The sequence below is a fragment of the Giraffa tippelskirchi genome, chromosome 4 (genome assembly GCF_054371585.1).
Source record: "Giraffa tippelskirchi isolate mGirTip1 chromosome 4, T2T-mGirTip1v1.2.pri, whole genome shotgun sequence".
NCBI lineage: Eukaryota > Metazoa > Chordata > Mammalia > Artiodactyla > Giraffidae > Giraffa > Giraffa tippelskirchi.
The window spans coordinates 94,302,582-94,324,289 of NC_137278.1; the positions used below are offsets into that span (position 1 = coordinate 94,302,582).

The following is a 21,708-nucleotide window of genomic DNA, read 5'->3' on the forward strand; positions in this document are numbered from 1 at the left end:
TGGTGTTTCAAGCCCTGGGGTCCTGGCTGGGTCCTAAGGCTTTCTGCTAAGCCTGAAGGATGGGTGTTCCCTCTTGGGAAGTAAAAGAGAAGCACAGAGGTGTTAAATTGAAGTTTTAAAAGGGTTAGAAGAAAAGGAGGCCGAAGGAGATGTGTTTCTAAGTTTTTATGGTGTGATGTGAGAAATGGAACATTTCCTGCCATATCAGTAAATAAGGATGCCACAGTCATCCCAATTTCAGCCCTCCAGTGTGAGCCCTAAGGACACTCTAGAAGAAAAGAATACCTGCCATCTAGCTGTCATCAGAATGTAGCTGCTCCCTAAGGTGAACCTTGAGGCACTTCAGGACGTGCAAACACAGGATATGACCCCCAGACAGCTGAGATGCACATCAAAGGAATGATTTCAGTGAGCCCAGACTCTTGCATCTTCCCACACATAGAAAAGAGCTAAATTCCTTAACCTGACGCGTCTGGTTTCTTTAATTAACAGTAATCATTTGATGTTCCCAACTACCTGCCCTTGGTTGCAAAACTCCTAAATATCCTAGCTCCTCCCCTCACTTCCTCACGGCAGTTTCTCAGAACTATCTGAAACGCTATTTCAGGGGTGCAGTCCTTATTTTGCCCCAAATACAACTTTAACTCTCAACTCCCACATTGTGCATTTTTTAAAAAATCAGCAGATGGAACTCAGGATGTATTTTTAGACTGGCCTGTGATTGTATCTTTCAAACAAAAATGAGAAATGAAACCCATGGCAGACAGGTATGCTAAGTCGCTTCAGTCGTGTCCGACTCTGTGCGACCCCATAGACGGCAGCCCACCAGGCTCTGCCGTCCCTAGGATTCTCCAGGCAAGAATACTGGAGTGGGTTGCCATTTCTTTCTCCAGTGCATGAAAGGGAAAAGTGAAAGTGAAGTCGCTCAGTCGTGTCCGACTCTTAGCGACCCCATGGACTGTAGCTTACCAGGCTCCTCCATCCATGGGATTTTCCAGGCAAGAGTACTGGAGTGGGGTGCCATTGCCTTCTCTGAGGGCAGACAGGTAAAGGGTTTAAAAAGAGTGATTTTTATACTTTTTATCCAATCAAAGTCATTCATCTAATAAAAGAGAAAAACCATAGGATTTCTCAATAAATGCAATTAAAAAAAAAAGCAACTGGCAATATTCACTACTGTTTCTTGATTAATAAGACTAGGAAAATTGGGAACAGAAGGGACCATTCTTACTCTGATGAAGAACACCTATAAGAAAGCTAAGTGTAACTACATAATTAATAGTGAAACGCTTGGCATTTTCCTAAGATGGGGGACAAGATAAAGATGTCAGCTCTCACCTAGGACAATCTTTTGTAATTAGTAAAGAAATAAAAATAAAAGGCATAAAGATTGGAAAGAAAGAAATAAAACTACTGGTTTTAACAGAGGGCATAATTTTATGTTGATCACCCTTTGAAATCTACAAAAAAAAGCCTGTTGGAAAAAAAATTAATGAATTTATCAAGATCACAGAATACAAGGTAAATATACAGAAATCGATTGTGTAGTGGGAATTCCTAATAATGTACTTTCACAGCTTTGAGAAATTTCACAGAAATAGCACTTGGAAAAATAGCATATATTAAGAAACAATATTAATGATTATCTTTCATGTTTTCCTTAAGAATAATCTCCTTGTTACAAACCCCAAGGCCAGACCCAGAAGGGAGTATGACTGGGATCATAAAAGCATGGACCTTGGAACACCGGATCAGTGTCAGGTATGAACGCTGCCTACACACTTGCTAACTGTTCCCAAGAGTAGCCCAGAAGGGAAAGGCCTGGGGTGAAAACAAGGAGATCTGGACTGTGTCAGTGTAGTCCATGACATTTAGGAGTACGTTATTAATGCAGCATGTGTCTTGAGAAAGATCTGGGATCTGAGAAAGTCTTGTAGTCTGCAATTAGGAATAAAAGCTGGACTCAGAGTGGACTCTGCACCTCAGTCCAATAGAGGCTGCAGATCCCCTGACTCATTGCACCAGATTCCGTGTTCTGTCTTCATTCTCATCGCTCGCTACTGGACCATTAGTGCAACAGATTGCAATTCTATATACTAATAATGGAAATTTGGAAAATGAACTTTGTTAGAAAGATAGCACTTACAAAAACATAAAAAATCAAATATCAATGGATAATTTTTTTTCAAAGATATGCAAAATATCTACTACGAAATCTACAAAATATTGCTAGGAGATAGGAAAGAACTCAGTGAATGGGGGGCTAGACCATGTCAATGAATGGGAGACTCATTGTTAAGATATCTACTCTCCACAAACTACAGAATTTATAGATTCTGTATATTCAATCACAGGAGGAGTTTTCAAAAAAACTGAAACACATTCTAAAAATCACATGAAAATGCAAACCATCTAGAATAGTCAGAACAATCTTAAAGAACAAAGAGGAATCAAACCAACTTGAAGGTTTACAACAAGGCAATGGTAATCTCGGTAGTGTCATATTAGCATGAGCATATACGTGGAAAATAAAAGAATAGATCCATACTTATATAGTCTGGGCTTCCCTTGTGGTTCAGCTGGTAAAGAATCTGCCTGCAATGCGGGAGACCTGGGTTTGATCCCTGGGTTGGGAAGATCCCCTGGAGAAGGGAAAGGCTACCCACTCCAGTATTCTGGCCTGGAGAATTCCATGGACTTGTACAGTCCATGAGGTCGCAAAGAGTCAGACACGACTGAGCAACCTTCACTTTCACATATATAGTCTATAACTATTTAGCCAAGATACTATGTCAGTTCAGTAGGGAACGAAAAGTATTTTACAAATGTTGCTGAAGTAATTGGATATCCCTACAGGGTCGCTAAGAGTCGGACACGACTGAGCAACTTCACTTTCACTTTTCACTGTCATGCCTTGGAGAAGGCAATGGCAACCCACTCCGGTGTTCTTGCCTGGAGAATCCCAGGGACGGCAGAGCCTGCTGGGCTGCCATCTATGGGGTCGCACAGAGTCGGACATGACTGAGGTGACTTAGCAGCATGGGGGGATATTTGTATATACAAATATTAATTTGCAATAGACCATAGATTTAAACATAAAATCTGGAATTATACACAGTTCATAACAGTACATAGGTCAATTTCTCCATGACCTTGGGATAAGCAAAAAAAAAAAATTTTTTTTAGGACACAGAAAACACTATCCATGTAACAAAAATTGATAAGTTGGGCATAATCAAAATTTTAAATGTCTGCTAATCAGTTGGTGATTTAAAAAATGAATAGGTAAACCTGAAAAAATTCTTACCTGACTTCTCTCTGAAAAGGAACTGCCCCTCCCAAAGAGATTAGTAAGGTGAGAATTAGCAGACATTTGAAATTTTTATTACATCCAGTTTTTCAGTTTCTTATATTTTGAAGCCAGGGAAGAGATTATTTTCAATTCCCTGTTATGATATCCCATGTATTTGTTATAGGAAGATTCCAGATTAAGCTTTATGCTTTCAAGTAGTTAATGCAAAGAAGGAAATAAAATCAGTTCCAAAACATCCTGTGTTCATAAATCAGAAAAGCCTCTGTCATTCTAGGTGGTAGTGAATCTGGAGAGAATCTACTGTTTACAACAGTGATCCCCAACTTTGTTGGCACCAAGAACCGGTTTCATGAAAGACAATTTTTCCATGGACAGGGGGTGGGGGGTATGGTTTAGGATGATTCAAGCACATTACATTTATTGTGCACTTTATTTCTACTATTCTTACATCAGCTCCACCTCAGAGCATCAGGCATTAGATCCTAGAGTTTGCGGACCCCTGCTTAAGAGGACATAGAATAAAATCCACACTACAAGAAAATGTCTTAACAAGTTGTCGCTATTTAATGAATTCTTACTCTGGTCTAAATACTTTTATTTCTCATTTGATTAGCACAGAAATACAAGGAGTTTGGTATGATTATTCTCATTTCTCTCATATGAAATAAATTTTAGAATCGAAAATAACAAATATAATGACAATTGGGTAATTGAGTAAGGTACGCCAACAAAATTGGCAATATTGAGATGATAAAAATTAAGCATCTGGTTGAATAAATAAACTCTAACATGTTCTGGCAAAGTGAGGATGATTTAATACCGGTGTTCCGCTAGAGATGATCTGAGTGTTCTTTAAGATTACGTGAAAATTTAATTCTAAAACTTTCAGTTATGTTCAAAATATGTAATATAGACAAGGAATAAGGAGAGAGAAAATTAAATAATGAGAGAGAGGAAGAGTAGCTAGAAGATGCTAAACCACAGTGGAGGACTAGCCAAGGGAGATGGAATGTGAGGTTAGGAGTCAGGGAGCTTGAGGCTGAGAATCCCTGGGCATTCTGCATGCACCCAGAATCAGAGAAAGGGAAGCAAAGTTAGAGCGTGAAGCCTGAGGTCTGAAATCCCTCCTCTGTAGTCCTATTTCTGGAGCTCAGTGTCTGGTACAGCGTGACCCAGTTAGGAGAAATTCACATCCACAGCACAGGATGCATTCGCCATCAAAGCAAGCACTATTGCCCCTGGGTGTTCAAGGATGCCAAGCTTGGAGTTTTCCTGGGGAGTCGGCTCGGCACTGGTGGCATGTGGTACCGTACGTGTTTCCAGAACTTGGAATTCAGGGACTGCTTGTTGGCCACATGGTCCTTCCTCCACTTGATGGTCCCCTGCACTTTGATGAGATGCTTAAGGGAGTCCTGAAGCTCCTCAAACTGCAGGCCACCAGGCAGGCACAGAGCCTCCATTTCAATGAGGATGGCCTTGGAGTCCTGCTGAATGAGGGCGCTGTGCAAGGCGATCTCCCGCTCGTAGGTGAACTCCTTGCTGTGCACGATATTGGGAGTAAGGATGAAGAGGTGCCGCCTGCTCAACCGGATGCTGGTTTCCACTGTGCTGGCTACATCTAGTGATAAAAGACACGGCGGAAGAGGTAAGGGCCCGTACACCGCTGTCACCGTGCGAGTGTCAAGCCCTCTCCTTTCCCAGGCAGAGCAATCCAGAGTTCTTCAGCTAAGTGGGAACCTACAGTTACATAGCAGGAGACTTGGAATTCAGGTTCATTGTCTACACGTTGTGGCTTCCCTGGTAGCCCAACTGGTGAAGAACTCATCTGCAATACAGGAGACCCCAGTTGGATCCCTTGTTCGGGAAGATCCCCTGGAGAAGGGAACAACTATCCACTCCAGTATTCTTGCCTGGAGAATTCCATGGACAGAGGAATTGTCTACACATTATCTTCCTAGAATATTAGTTTACATATTGCAAAAGCTCTTAGAATTGTTAAAATTTTTAAAATTTTAATTGGAGGATAATTGCTTTATAATGTTGTGTTAGTTTCTGCTGTACAACAACATGAATCAGCCGTAAGTATACACATATCCCATCCGTCTTGAGCTTCCCTCCCACCCCCGCTTCATCCCACCCTCTAGGTCATCACAGGGCACCCAACTGAGTTCCCTGTGCTGTACAGCAGCTTCCCACTAGCCACCTATCTTATACATTGTAAGGTATATACTTCCATGCTACTCTCACTCTGACTTAGAATGTTAACTATCTTATTAAAGAGCGCAAACTCAGGAACCTTTGCTTCTCTGAACTGACACAACTCTCTAGGAAGTCTTAGATCCACTTTGCTCCCCTCCCCTCAACCCCCAGTAGTCTCTGTTTTAGAAGCTAATTCAGTTCAAACTAGGAAAATCTTAAGGAAGATGAGATCCCCTTGTCAAGTCACTGTTTATGGACCATCAGCTCTACGGTGATTTCCCTTAACTTCTGGGTGGACTGAAAACATATAAATCACACAGCTGTCAGAGCATGGAGGGAACAGAGTGATGAAGGAAGTACAACCATGAAGAAAAAAAAGGCCAGACATTCTTAGAGAGCAGGGGCCAAAGACTGCCAGTCCACAGGATTGGAAACAGGAAATAAATGTTGAATAGTGCCAGCCAGAGACCTGGTGTCAGTAGATCCCAACAGAAATCTCAGAATACTTGAAAGCACTGAGTTTAATGAAAGGACAGTTTATACAAGATGTGGGCGGAGCCAAGGGAAATCAATGAGAGATGCACATACCTCCACAACTGGCGACATCAGAGAGTGATAGTCACCCTCCAGGTGTGAAGGGTGGGAACGGTTATGGAGCCCAAGCTGTGTACCTGGAGGACCAGCTGACAGGAGCCAATGCTCAGCAGGGAGAAGCACGGCTACCTAGGCTACCCCACCCGGAGGGGACCAGGGATACACCCTGCCCTCTGAGCACCTGCCTGTGTCTCCCGTTGGCCAAGCCCGGTGTGAAGCAGATGATGCCTTCCATAAAGACCAGTCACCAGGCCACGGGATGGAGCGGGGGTGCAGAGTAGGCTTGAAAGAGCAGATGGTGGGTAACCGTCATGAGAAGAAATAGACGGCATGGGCCAGTTATGAACTTTTTCTAAGGGAAAAGTGAATTTTGGTGTTGGTTTTTAATTTATTTTGGTTGAGGTGAGATCAGAGGACATGGGCTTCCCAGGTGGCGCTAGTGGTAAAGAATCCCCCTGCCAATGCAGGACACATTAGAGATGTGGGTTCCATGCCCGGGTCAGAAAGATCCCCTGGAGAAGGAAATGGCAGCCCACTCCAGTATTCTTGCCTGGAGAATTCCGTGGACAGAGGAGCCTGGAGAGCTACAGTCCATGGGGTCCAAAAATAGCCAATGGGGAGAGCTGGAGGAAGAAGGGCGCCTCGGGAGAGATGTGGGTTACAACTTCCTGAATTGTATACAGTTCTCCCAAGCCACTAGGCCATTAACATTGCCTAAATATTTCAGGACAAATCAGATTCACCTGTGATGTGTTCATTTACTTCTTTTTTTAAAAATCTATTTATTTATTTTAATTGGAGGCTAATTACTTTATAATATCATGGTGGTTTTTGCCATACATTGACATGAATCAGCCATGGGTGGACATGTGCCCCCCATCCTGAACCCTCCTTCCACCTCCCTCCCCATCCCATCCCTCAGTGTTGTCCCAGTGCACCGGCTTTGAGTGCCCTGATTCATGCATTGAACCTGGACTGGTGGTCTATTTCACATATGTTACTATCCATGTTTCAGTGCTGTTCTCTCTAATCATCCCACCCTCGCCTTCTCCCACAGAGTCCAAAAGTCTGTTCTATATATCTGTGTCTCTTTTGCTGTATCGCATGTAGGCATTTGAATCCCTCTTTGTGGTAGGAATGCCAGTTTAAACTCACAGTCTATGCAAGAGTACCCTGCCTCATTCATGTTCCAAATATTTCCTGGTCCCTGAGGAATTCCAGAAGCATTAGAAGGAGGGTTTCCAAAGTGCCTTTGTTCTGGACCCTGTCCACCAGGGGGTAGCTACAGGAAGGAGGAAATTAACGCATCCCCTCCCTGAGGCTGGCCATTCTAGGAGATATTGGAAAGATTAATGGGCTTTTTACTTTGCTTTCTCACCTCCTCCACCCATCTCTGCTCTATAAAAGAACCTGGCATCCAGACCCCAATAAGTTATTTTGAGACATTAGTCTCTAAATAAAGCCACATTCCTTGCCTCAAAAAAAAAAAAAAAAAAAAAGAGGGTCCCTAAGGTAGTACTTGACATAAATATGGAGGGAAAGAAGAAACACTACTGAAATGCTAGAATGGTGACCCAATGTCAAAAGCACGTGAAATTGACTAGGAGGATTAAGAAACAGAAGGCGCAATTCTATCTGTTCTTGTGAGGACATAAATTTGCAAATGTTTCTTCAGTGTCAGGAAAATTATAAAAACTTTGAGTCCTTTCAAATATGATAGCCAGTGCCTCTGGGCAGGAGAATGTAATTCTTTGGGTGTTACGTCTTCTTTCAGATCTAGACAGACTTCAGAGATGTCAGTTCTCCTAGTGGTGGACATGGGAAGTGAAGTAGGGGCTGGTGGGCGTGCTCAGTCATGTCCAGCTCTTTGCGACCCCAAGAACTGTAGCCTGCCAGGCTCCTCTGTCCACGGCATTTCCCAGGCAAGAATACTGGAGTGGGCTGCCATTCCCTTTTGCAGGGGATCTTCCTGACTCAGATCAAACTTGCGTCTCCTGCATCTCCTGCATTAGCAGGCAGACTCTTTACCACTGCACCACCAGGGAAGCCCGAAGTAGGGGCAGAGCCCTGCCAGATCCACAAGCAAGGATGTCTTACCCTGTCTTCACATCACCACCACTCCTGTGAAGACCTCAGGATCAGAGTGGTGATTGGGACAGGAGAAGAAAAGAAGAAGTACTTCCTTCTTCTGGAGAAATATTTAAAAGTTCTGGTCCTAAGACCTGGAATAATGATCACAACTCCTGATCCAAGAGCACATCACTTAGCTTTCTGAGGAATGAGAGCTTCTGTCCCTGATGGTTGTGGATAAGTTTACCTTGTCCAGGGAGCAGGTCTCTCCCATAGATGCATAAGTTGTAACCACATTTATCTTCAAGAACGTCGGGCAGAATCTGGTGAACAAAGTACTCCACAGAGCTGGCCCCCTCTGGACTGTTTTTGCAGCCTCGTGGATAGATCACATAAGCATCATAGATCTTCCCATCTGAACATGAGAACAAGGAACACAACGTTATTAACTGGTCCTTAAAAAATTCTCATTTTACTCTTGATAGACATTTCTCAGGGAGTTTTAGGATTATTGGTGAATATACCACATCCCCTCAAATATTCTAGAATCTGGAGAGGATGACAACAATCTACTGTCCCCAAAATGTCATCAAGAAGTGACTTCCCAGGTGGCACAGTGGTAAAGGATCAACCTGCCAATAGAGGAGATGCAAGAGACTCAGGTTCGGTCCCTGGGTTGGGAAGACGCCCTGGAGCAGGAAGTGGCAATCCACTCCAGTATTCTTGCCTGGGAAATCCCATGGACAGTGGAGCCTGGCCGGCTACAGTCCATGGGGTCACAAAGAGTCAGACACGACTGAGCACACACACAGTACAGTCATCAGGAATCCAGTCTTAGTCCCAACATTCTCCTTTTTACTGTCTCAGACTGAATGCTAGAACACAGACAAGAGCCTGACCAGTTTAGTTCAAACCATATTGTCCTGTTTGATTAATAATATATTAATAAGTATTTATAGTTACGGATGACGGATTTTTTGCTGTGTTAGGCAGATCTAAGTTTTATTTTTTGTTTTCCCCGTGGGGAAGTGAAAATGCTAAAAGGTAGTTCATGGTGGCAAGGGAGGAGAAATAGTTAAAGGATCTCAATTTCTCACAAATCAAACAATTAGCTCCAGTTGAGTGACTCATATGGAAAATCTAAATTTTACCTGCCTCCAAATGAAAGAATAGTGTTCATATTTAGCAGGTATAACTGCTTCCTTTCATGTCTATACATATGTGGGAAGGTAAGACTCTTCATGGAACAGGGTTTCTGGCAAAAATACACCTACAGTCTGATGGACCTTTCTAACATGTTCACCTCTGGAAAAGAGGAACAATTTTGTAAATGTTCGACTTCCGTAAAGTTTTACCAGTAAAAATTTCCCCAAATGCCCTTTCTGGGCTGGGAGCAGATTCTGTTATTGAGGAATTAGTAAGAACAGCAGCTCTACTGGGGAGAAAGTTGGAGCTGTTTAGGTGAATTTCAGAACCACAAGTAATGACCAGACAGGATGAAGAGTATCCTCTGAGTACTCAAAAAGATTTATTGATAATACCCTAATAATAAGCAAAAGAAAATCTAGGTTTGGTAGCATAACTATTAAGAGATTATTAGATAAGCAAACAATAGCCATTATAGAACCTTTTCTATTAAAGAAAATTTGAAACTTGCCACTTACCATTCCTAGTTTTGGAAGGTCTAGCTATGTCTCTCCAGAACAGAATAATCTCGATCCAGAACACTTTTAGAATTATCACCAAGGCATTGATTAGTAATAATAATAGGCTAAATCCTGCAAGCATGTAGTAGGTACTTTGTTCATCCACTATTCAAAAGATGGGGGAGGAGAAACATGATCATTATTACTTCTAAAACAGGAGAAAATTTAAAAACACATGGGTGCTGGCATCCATTGGGAGGACAAGAGATTCACACAAGGACTGCTTCTGTGGAATTCTCATGGCTGTTTCAAGAATCAGTAAATTAATGGTTATTGAGCATCCACTCTGTGCAAGGCACCAGGCTAGGCATTGTAGGGGATTTTCAAAGCATAAGAGATACAGTTGTTGTTCTCACTCAGTCGTGTCTGACTCTTTGCGCCCCCATGGACTGCAGCATGCCAGGCTTGCCTGTCCTTCACCATCTCCTGGGGTTTGCTCAAACTCATGTCCATTGAATCAGTGATCCCACCCAACCATCTCATCCTCTGTCATCCCCTTCTCCTGTCTTCAGTCTTCCCCAGCATCAGGGTCTTTTCAATATAAAAGATATAGAGACACATGTAAACTTAGCTAAGATAGGCAGTGAAAACATTAGTTTTAGCTAACAGAGGTTTTAGGAAGGTGTGCCCACTGTGTGCTGGACTAGCAATTGGAGAATTCCTGCAGAATGAGGTCCCTGGAAGATGAGTAAGATATGCAGAGTTTCAAAAGAAGAAATGTACTCCTGGCACACAAGGATGCTGTGATCCCAAGGGCAGAGATGGGAGTGTGTTTTCTGAGGAAGACAGATAATCTAATATGGGGAATTGCTGGAATACATGATTGCAAAGCTGGATTCAGGCCTAGATTCTGATCAGACTGGAGGGTCCAGCTAAAGCATTTTGTCTCTATCCTGGTTATGGGAGCCATTGAAGAGTGTTAAGTGGTTCCTTAACAGTAAAAGTGGCTTTCAAGCAAAATTAGTCTGATGGTATGGAAGTTTTGTTTCCGTGGCCAATAGATCCTCGGAATAGAATGCGATGGGGAGTTTCTGCAGTATGGGAGGAGCCAGATTCGTATAATAAGGAGAAAGGAATGGACAAGCTTGGCATTGGTGGCATCAAGGAGAAATAATCAACAGGTCTTAGAGACTTATCAAATCTTGGGTTGCTGACACAGGAAAGCAAAGGGAGAAACAAGAAGTTTCTAAGTCTCTAATGAGTGTTTGATGAAGTCAAATTACTGGGTTTTAGGTCCTAAATACACCATTATTTCCCTTCTGTTGAACATTTTTTAGCCACTGCTGCACTTTTACCCTTACTCATTGCTTCACAACATATATATGCAAGATGGTCCCCAACTGGACTGTATCAGATATATACAAACTGAATGTAAGTAAGGACTGTGCTCATCAATAGTAATTTTGGCTGTTGTAAGTTTACTTCCCTCTTTAAAATCATTAACCATCTTATCTTATAAACAGTCCCACTCAAAGATAAATGTGAGAAGTCTCAAATGAGATTTGGCTGTATAATTCCCTTTTCATTTCCATCTGATCTCAAAACATAGGCTCCCTGTTTTGCCAAAGAAAATCACTGGTCCAGATTTGCAAATTCCTTCATTAGTTCATCAGCTCCCTGACTATCTAGCACTATGAAATCAAGAATTATCAAGGTGAAACTGTGGGACAGCGAGAGAGAGAGAACTATCCCGCGAAAAGCCCAACTCTAAGGCACTGCCGGCCCGCTCACAGAACAAAGGACTGAGCGATACCAGAGGAGAGCTAGCCGGCTGCGGACCGCCCCATCCCCCGCCGGACACAGCGGGCAGGCGGGGCCCGCCAGAGCCGGAAAGGGGCAAACTCCGCTCCAGAGAGGGCACCCCCTACCAAACTGCAAACAGGCTCCCAGTTTCTAAGCAAAGACTGCCTGAGATCCCGGAGGGTCGACAGCCGCCGGGAGGGTCGCAGCCAGAGACCAGCTCCCCAGAACCGACACAAAGCACACCGGAGCCGGGCGCGCCCGTAAAGTGAGGCGGAGACCAGGGAGGTGATAAGCCGCACCGCCCCAACAGGGGAGAGCGCCCTCGCCAAACTCCTGGCCGCCTGGGCAGCTCCGACCGGGAACGGCACAAGCCGCGGGCGAAACCGAGTCTGCACCTTTGTGGAGTAACCGGGAGCCTGAACCTGAGCGGCTTAGACCTGGGAAGTGCACGCAGCTCAGGGCCCGCTCCCCGGCCGAGTAACCTGAAGCCTGAGCAGGGTAGACGGGGAAAGCACACACGCCGTGAGCGGGGGCGAACCCAGTGCGGCCGAGACACTGCGAGCTTACCACACACACGCCAGAATTGCAGTGTTCCTTCCTCCCCACAGCACGATTGAACAAGCGAACCTAAAGAGATCACCTCCACCGCTTTGTTGCAGGGCGGAAATTAGATACTGAAGAGATCTCCAAACAGAAGCCAAATAAACAGAGGGAAGCGCTTTGGAAGGGACAGGCCAACAGATTAAGATCCCTGTAGTTAATACCGACTGCATTGAAAAGGACCTATAGATCTTGAAAAGTATAAGCAGGAATAAGGATCTATATAAAACTGAGCAGATCCCACACTGCTCACAACAGCTCCAGAGAAAGTCCGGGATATATATATTTTTTACTATTTTTTTTTTTTAATTAAAAAAAAATTTTTTTTTCTCTTCTTTCCTTTTTCTTCAAGTCCTCTATTACACCTTTAACTTTCATTTTCATAACCCACTATTAACTTGCAAAAAAAAAAAACCCTATTTTTGAAGCAAACTACATACATATATCTTATACCTTTTGTGTTTTCTTTTTTTTAATGTTTTTTTTCCTGTTCTACATTTTTTTACTGTTTCTTTTTTTACTGTTTTACTGTTTTTTTTTCTTTTTACACTGTTTCCTTTTTTCTTTTTTTTTTTTTTTTAGATTGTAAGTTTTATAAGAGTCTAACCTCTACTCTAGATTTTTAATCTTTGTTTTACATATTTGATATCAACTTTGTACATTTAAGAACCCAATCTTTAGGACCCATTTTTACTCAGGAGTGTGATCACTGGCCTGATCACTCTCTCCCCCTATTGATGCTCTTTCTTCTCCCTCAGGGAACCTCTATCTCCCACCCTCCTCCTTCTCTTCTCAACCCAATTCTGTGAATCTCTGAGGGTGTTCTGGGTACCGGAGAACACTTCAGGAACAGGATACTGCCCAGATCTCTCTCTCCCCTCTTAATTCCTCCCTTTCTACTCATGCTCACCTCTGTTACCTTCCTCCCCCCTCTCTATGTATCTCTGTGAATCACTCTGAGGGTTCCAAACTGTGGAAAGCACAGAGGGAAGTGCTTACTGGCTAGATTGCTCTCTCCACATTTGAATTCCCCTCTTCCCCTCCTGGTCACCTCAACCCACCCCCCACCCCCACCTCATCTCTCCATGTAACTCAGTGAACCTTTCTGGGTATCCCTCACTGTGGAGAATCTTTTCACCATTAACCTAAAAGTTTTATTATTGAGGCTGTATGGAAGGAGAAGTCTTCAGGCTACTGCAAGAATAAGACTGAAAGCCAGGGGAAACATTAATTAATAAGAGACCATCCAATAGCCTCCATAAATTCACTGAAACCAAGCTCCACCCAAGAGACAATAAGTTCCAGAGCAAGACATACCACGCAAATTCTCCAGCAACGCAGGAACATAGACCTGAGCATCAATATACAGGCTGCCCAGAGGCACACCAAATCCATAGACATCTCAAAAATTAATACTGGTCACTCCATTGCACTCTAGAGAGCAGAAATCCAGCTCCACCCACCAGAACACCGACACAAGCTCCCCCATCCAGGAAGCCTTGACAAGCCAACTGTCCAACCCCAACCGCAGTGAGGAACCTCCACAACAAAGAGGAACTTCATACTACCAGAATACAGAAGGGCCACGCCTAACACAGCAATCTAAACAAGATGAAAAGGCAGAGAAATACTCAGCAAGTAAAGGAAAATGAGAAATGCCCACAAAGCCAAACAAAAGAGGAGGAGATAGGGAATCTATCTGAAAAAGAATTTAGAATAAGGATAATAAAAATGATCCAAAATCTTGAAAGCAAAATGGAGTTACAGATAAATAGCCTGGAGACAAAGATTGAGAAGATGCAAGAAATGTTTATCAAGGACTTAGAAGAAATAAAAAGGAATCAATATAGAATGAATAATGAAATAAAGGAGATAAAAGACACTCTGGAGGGAACCAACAGTAGAATAACGGAGGCAGAAGATAGGATAAGTGAGGTAGAAGATAGAATGATGGAAATAAACGAAGCAGAGAGGAAAAAAGAAAAAAGAATCAAAAGAAATGAGGAAAACCTCCGGGACCTCTGGGACAATATGAAACGCCCCAACATTCGAATCATAGGAGTCCCAGAAGAAGAAGATAAAAGGAAAGGCCATGAAAAAATACTCGAGGAGATAATAGTTGAGAATTTCCCTAAATTGAGGAAAGAAATAGTCACAGAAGTCCAAGAAACCCAGAGAGTTCCAAACAGGATAAACCCAAGGCGAAACACCCCAAGACACATATTAATCAAATTAACAAAGATCAAACACAAAGAACAAATATTAAAAGCAGCAAGGGAAAAACAACAAATAACACACAAGGGGATCCCCATAAGGATAACAGCTGATCTTTCAATAGAAACCCTTCAGGCTAGAAGGGAATGGCAGGACATACTTAAAGTAATGAAAGAGAATAATCTACAACCCAGATTACTGTACCCAGCAAGGATCTCATTCAGATATGAAGGAGAATTCAAAAGCTTTACAGACAAGCAAGAGCTGAGGGAATTCAGCACCACCAAACCAGCTCTCCAGCAAATGCTAAAGGATCTTCTCTAAACAGGAAACACAGAAAGGATGTTTCAACACTAACTCAAAACAACAAAGTAAATGGCAACGGGATCATACTTATCAATAATTACCTTAAATGTAAATGGGTTGAATGCCCCAACCAAAAGACAAAGGGTTGCTGAATGGATACAAAAACAAGACCCCTATATATGCTGTCTACAGGAGACCCACCTCAAAACTAGAGACACACACAGGCTGAAAGTGAAAGGATGGAAAAACATATTCCATGCAAACGGAGACCAAAAGAAAGCAGGAGTCGCAATACTCATTTCAGATAAAATAGACTTTAAAATAAAGGATGTGAAAAGGGACAAAGAAGGACACTACATAAAGATCAAAGGATCAATTCAAGAAGAAGACGTAACAATCATAAATATATATGCACCCAACATAGGAGCACCACAATATATAAGGCAAATACTAACAAGTATGAAAGGGGAAATTAACAATAACACAATAATAGTGGGAGACTTTAATACTCCACTCACGCATATGGATAGATCAACTAAACAGAAAATTAACAAGGAAACACAAACTTTAAATGATACAATAGACAAATTAGATTTAATTGATATTTACAGGAGTTTCCACCCCAAAACAATCAATTTTACCTTTTTCTCAAGTGCACATGGAACTTTCTCCAGGATAGATCACATCCTGGGCCATAAATCTAGCCTTGGTAAATTCAAAAAATTGAAATCATCCCAGCCATCTTCTCTGACCACAATGCAGTAAGATTAGACCTCAATTACAGGAAAAAAACTATTAAAAGTTCCAACATATGGAGGCTAAACAACACGCTTCTGAATAACCAACAAATCACAGAAGAAATCAAAAAAGAAATCAAATTATGCATAGAAACGAATGAAAATGAAAACACAACAACCCAAAACCTATGGGACACTGTAAAAGCAATACTAAGGGGAAGGTTCATAGCAATACAGGCGTACCTCAAGAAACAAGAAAAAAATCAAATAAATCAACTAACTCTACACCTAAAGCAACTAGAGAAGGAAGAAATGAAAAACCCCAGGGTCAGTAGAAGGAAAGAAATCTTAAAAATTAGGGCAGAAATAAATGCAAAAGAAACAAAAGAGACCATAGCAAAAATCAACAAAACTAAAAGCTGGTTTTTTGAGAAGATAAACAAAATTGACAAGCCATTAGCCAGACTCATCAAGAAACAAAGGGAGAAGAATCAGATCAACAAAATTAGAAATGAAAATGGAGAGATCACAACAGACTCCACAGAAATACAAAGGATCGTAAGAGACTACTACCAACAGCTATATGCCAATAAAATGGACAACTTGGAAGAAATGGACAAATTCTTAGAAAAGTATAACTTTCCAAAACTGAACCAGGAAGAAATAGAAGATCTTAACAGACCCATCACAAGCACGGAAATCGAAACTGTAATCAGAAATCTTCCAGCAAACAAAAGCCCAGGACCAGACGGCTTCACAGCGGAATTCTACCAAAAATTTAGAGAAGAGCTAACACCTATCCTACTCAAACTCTTCCAGAAAATTGCAGAAGATGGTAAACTTCCAAACTCATTCTATGAGGCCACCATCACCCTAATTCCAAAACCAGACAAAGATGTCACAAAAAAGGAAAACTACAGGCCAATATCACTGATGAACATAGATGCAAAAATCCTTAATAAAATTCTAGCAAACAGAAAAAAAAAAAAAAAAAAAAAGAATTATCAAGGTGAGGAATTCCCTGATAGACCATTGGTTAGGACTCTACACTTCCACTGCAGGGGGCACAGGTTTGATTCCTGGCCAGAGAGTTAAGATCCCACATGCCTAATGGCATGACCAAAAAAAAAAATTCTTTTTAATAAAAATGTAAAAAGAATGACCAAAGTGAGCTGATTCAAAACTGAAAATTGGCAGTGAGCCTAGTGTCTGTGTTGTCATCAGTTTAAATAATAAATATTCCCTAAGTAAACTATTTCAACATGATTCCACTCCAGGTCACGTTTTCTAAAAATAATATTTGGACATGCACTGGGAATCCCAATTTCTTACACAATATTTATGCATGTGACTGGTTTACAAGCAGGAAGAAGTTAATTCAAGACATTAATAGAAGTTGAAGTTCAGTATCTTCCTAAATGTTACTTTACAAATGCATAAATAACCCTCATATGTGACGCCTAACACTGAATATTTTCCATAAGTATTTTTAAACAGGAAAAGCTGCATCTGAATCCTGGCTCGTAAAACTGCACAATTAGTCAACCTCCCTGTTTCAGTGTCCTCATCTATAAAAGCAGACAATAGTAATAGTAACTTCATTATGGATTTTTGATAAAACAAATGAAAAATTATATGCAAAATAATGACTGGTCCTCATATTTAGAGAACAGCGAATAAATGTTTTTATTACTATTATTATTCCCTGATGGCTCAGACAGTAAAAAATCTGCTTGCATTGTAGGAAACCTGGATCGATCCCTGGATTGGGAAGATCCCCTGGAGGAAGGGATCACAACCCACTCCAGTATTCTTGCCTGGAGAATCCCATGAACAAAGGAGCCTGACAGGCTACAGTCCTTGGGGTCACAAAGAGTTGAACACGATTGAACACACACATTTATTATTAATAGTGGTAGTATCAAATGTTGAATATTTAATCATATGGGGACATAGGCTTTTTAAGTTTTCATTTTTAAAATTCAGGACTGTGTGTAATTTCTTTTACTGTATGATTAGAAACATCTATTTCTGCTTTATTGACTATGCCAAAGCCTTTGACTGTGTGGATCACAATAAACTGTGGAAAATTCTGAAAGAGATGGGAATACCAGATCATCTGACCTGTCTCTTGAGAAACCTGTATGCAGGTCAGGAAGCAACAGTTAGAACTGGACATGGAACAACAGACTAGTTCCAAATAGGAAAAGGAGTACGTCAAGGCTGTATATTGTTACCCTGCTTATTTAACTTATATGCAGAGTACATCATGAGAAATGCTGGGCTGGAAGAAGCAGAAGCTGGAATCAAGATTGCTGGGAGAAATATCAATAATCTCAGATATGCAGATGACACCACACTTACGGCAGAAAGTGAAGAACTAAAGAGCCTCTCGATGAAAGTGAAAGAGGAGAGTGAAAAAGTTGGCTTAAAGCTCAACATTCAGAAAACTAAGATCATGGCATCTGGTCCCATCACTTCATGGCAAATAGATGGGGAAACAGTGGAAACAGTGTCAGACTTTATTTTTTGGGGCTCCAAAATCACTGCTGACGGTGATTGCAGCCATGAAATTAAAAGATGCTTACTCCTTGGAAGGAAGGTTATGACCAACCTAGATAGCATATTTAAAAGCAGAGACATTACTTTGCCAACAAAGGTCCATCTAGTCAAGGCTATGGTTTTTCCAGTGGTCATGTATGGATGTGAGAGTTGGACTATGAAGAAAGCTGAGTGCCGAAGAATTGATGCTTTTGAACTGTGGTGTTGTAGAAGACTCTTGAGAGTCCCTTGGACTGCAAGGAGATCCAACCAGTCCATCCTAAAGGAGATCAGTCCTGGGTGTTCATTGGAAGGACTGAGGTTGAAGCTGAAACTCCAATACTTTGGCCACCTCATGGGAAGAGTTGACTCATTGGAAAAGACCCTAATGCTGGGAAGGATTGGGGGCAGGAGGAGAAGGGGACGACAGAGGATGAGATGGTTGGATGGCATCACTGACTCGATGGACATGGGTTTGGGTAAACTCCGAGAGTTTGTGGTGGACAGGGAGGCCTGGCACACTGCAGTTCATGGGGTCGCAGAGTCGGACATGACTGAGTGACTGAACTGAACTGAATGATTAGAAACAAAGAAACTTATTGTGACCATTAAAAACAGTTGCAACAATTTTTGTTTAATTTACACAGTTGTTGAGACAGAGTATAATAGTGTTGATTTGAAGAAAAGCAGGTGAAAGTTAGCATATAAAGATGAATTAGAAGGAACAAAATCACATGTATGCGTAACATGAGAACAATTCCAGCTGGGAGCTCTGTGATGACCTAGAGGGGTGAGATGGGGGTAGGGATGGGAGAGAGATCCAAGGTGGGAGATATATGTATATGCATAGCTGATTCACATGGTCGAACAGCAGAAACAAACACAACAAAAGCAATTACACTCCAATCAAACAAAAGAAAACAATTCCAATACATAGGAACCTAGAGAACATTCATAAAATGACAATGTGAGCACAGACAGCAGTGGGATAAGGACACCATGGGCGTGTTGGAGTCGAGTGGCTTCCCCTTTCCTGCAGGGTCTTCCGTGCCCACCAACACCACAAATGTCAGCATAAAATGACATCTCATCAGGGTCAGCACATCCTGAGATGACATGGATACATATATGCATATATAACTAGCAGAATCCTGATGACCCATGGAGCACGATAGCTTTTAAAATCATCTACAGTAGTCATGGTTCCGTTGTTTTATAAAAACTTACAAATCGGTGGTTCATGTTGAATTCAAACAAGAAAAATCCCAAGGACCACCTCAGGCAAAGACTAAATAACCTGATCAAATTAGTTAAATTTTCCCATCTCTCCCAATCAAGTTGTGCCTCTATGGGTTTATCCAAATTAATCTGGACTGTACCCCCCTTGGACTTCTCTGGTGTCTCAGATGGTAAAGAATCTACCTGCCATGCAGGAGACCTGTGTTAGGGCCCTGGGTTGGGAAGATCCCCCGGAGGAGGGCATGGCAACCCATTCCAGTGTTCTTTCCTGGAGAATCCCCATCGACAGAGGAGCCTGGCAGGGCTACAGTCCATGGGGGTCACAAAGAGTCCAACACGACTGAGCACCTAAGCACAGCATAGTACCCCACTTACAGGTATAAACTGGGGGTTGAACTTTCCCTGTGACTATATGATAAACACATTAATAATTTCTACATCATCACACATGGCGTGACAAGAAAAGATATTAAAATTTTCCCTGCATGCTTTGTTACGCTGGACTAAAGGCTTCATCTAACAAGGCAGTGTCTTTATTTGGATATGCAAACAAGTGAGAGAATCGATAGGTGCTCAGGAAGGAAGTGTTTGTGAAACTAATTTTTGCTGCCATCATTGTGCACAGTTGTATATGGAGGGAGTGAAAGAAAGATGCACTCACTCCCAGGGAGAAGGAATGTGTTCCTACTGACTTGTTTAACAGTGTCTGGGTGTGCTGATCATAAAAACACAGTGACAGTTCAATTGCTTCCTTTCTGTCTTGAATTCTGTCTGTCTACACAATGTATACCTATCTCTATATACAATGCATATATCTGTAATGCCTACACCCAAGACAAATCTTTTCTCCCCCTGCCTTCTTCAGTTTGTGAGATGGAGCATTCTGTTGTCTTGATGGATTTTCCTGCAACCACACGCCAACACACTGTTCTCTAAGAATATGATTTCAGCTTACAGTTGATACAGCAAACTCAAGTTACTGGAGTCTCAGAAACATGCCTTACTTGGATTTTTCCTCCTTAGTGTCACAGTGTGAGTGATGAAGCCATGGAAATTCATGGCCAGACAGTCATACTTCCATGTCAAATCCTCTTCTTTTACATCCTCTATTTTTAAAACAGTGTTTCGGCAGGTCAGCTCATTGCTATGATTAAAAGGCAGTCTGTTACTTTCAGTGCTTACTGTGCAGTTGCAAACCATCTGGGAAGGTAGGGGGCAGCTTTATCTGCCATTTAAAAATACCTTTGCACTTGCTCCTGCGTCGCTTGTATTCTCGTTTCACCAAAGTTCTTAACCTCACTTCCGTTCATGCGCCAGAAGGCCTCAGCCATGACCTGAGGGCCTTTCCCAAAGCAAGCCAAGCACGTTATGTTTGTTGGTTTTCCTAGATGAGAAGGAAAGAAACTCACCAATAAAATTGTTCAAATGGGATTTAATTTAACGTGAAAAAAAAAAAATCACTGAACATCCTCTGTGTGCCATGAAAGAAAATGAAAGTGTTACTCAGTTGCATCTGACTCTTTTTGACCCCATGGACTGCAGCCTGCCAGGCTTCTCTGTCCATGGAACTTTCCAGACAAGAATACTGGAGTGGGCTGCCACTCCCTTCTCCAGAGATCTTGCCGACTCAGGGAGCCAATCCTCATCTCCTGCACTGCAGGCAGATACGTGGCCATAAGTGGATCCCCATTTCCTTTCTTCATCGTCAACACCTTCTTCTTTCTCTGCCCTCACTTCGCCTCCTCCTCTCCTCTCCCAGCATCCTCATTTCACTCACAGGTCAGGGTGAAGGTCAGCCCCCTCTCCATCCCTTCTCCCCTGCTCTGCAGCAGAAACTAGAGAGGCTTCACAAATGCCACATTATAATCTAAGATTTCCCTTTACTATACACTGAAATTTATTTTTTTTAATTGGGGTATAGCTGCTTAAAAAAAAAAAAAGGGATATAGTTGTTTGGGGTTTCCCAGGCAGCTCAGTGGTAAAGAATCCTCCTGCCAATGCAGGAGACGCAGGTTAGATCCCTGGGTTGGTAAGAGCCCCTGCAGAAGGGAATGGCAACCCACTCCAGTATTATTGCCTAGGAGATCCCATGGACAGAGGAGCCTGGTGGGCTACAGTCCATAGGTTTGAAAAGAGTGGGACACAACTCAGCGTACTGAGCAACTGAGCGTACATAGTTGCTTTACGATGTTGTGTTAGTTCTTGCTGTACAACAACATGAATCAGCTGTATGTATACACATACCCCCACCCTCTTGGACATCCATCCCACCTCACCCTACCCCACCTCCATCCCCATCATCTAGGTTGTCACAGAGCGCCAAGCTGGACTCCCTGCCCTATATAGCAGGTTCCCACCAGCCATCTGTCTTACACATGGTAGTGTATATATGTCAGTCCCAATCTCCCAGTTCATTCCACCACCCCCCATCATTTCCACACATCCA

General features: G+C 42.2%; 1 protein-coding gene across 7 annotated transcripts in view; it reads right to left on the reverse strand.

The window, feature by feature from the left end:
• Positions 1-3,854: 3,854 nt before the first annotated feature.
• IL1RL1 (interleukin 1 receptor like 1) overlaps positions 3,855-21,708 on the reverse strand; it is a 50,099-nt gene continuing 32,245 nt past the window's right edge. For 5 of the 7 annotated variants that reach the window (XM_081591467.1, XM_081591466.1, XM_081591465.1 and 2 more), the window contains 5 exons: positions 20,505-20,646; positions 20,267-20,406; positions 9,841-9,987; positions 8,424-8,591; positions 3,855-4,931 (listed from right to left, as the gene is read on the reverse strand). In XM_081591467.1, coding sequence (XP_081447593.1) covers positions 4,543-4,931; positions 8,424-8,591; positions 9,841-9,987; positions 20,267-20,406; positions 20,505-20,646 — 986 coding nt within the window. In that variant the 3' untranslated portion in view covers positions 3,855-4,542. Of the gene's footprint in view, positions 4,932-8,423; positions 8,592-9,840; positions 9,988-20,266; positions 20,425-20,504; positions 20,647-21,708 lie in introns of all 7 variants that reach the window. The other 2 variants (XM_081591463.1, XM_081591461.1) reach the window with 1 other exon arrangement.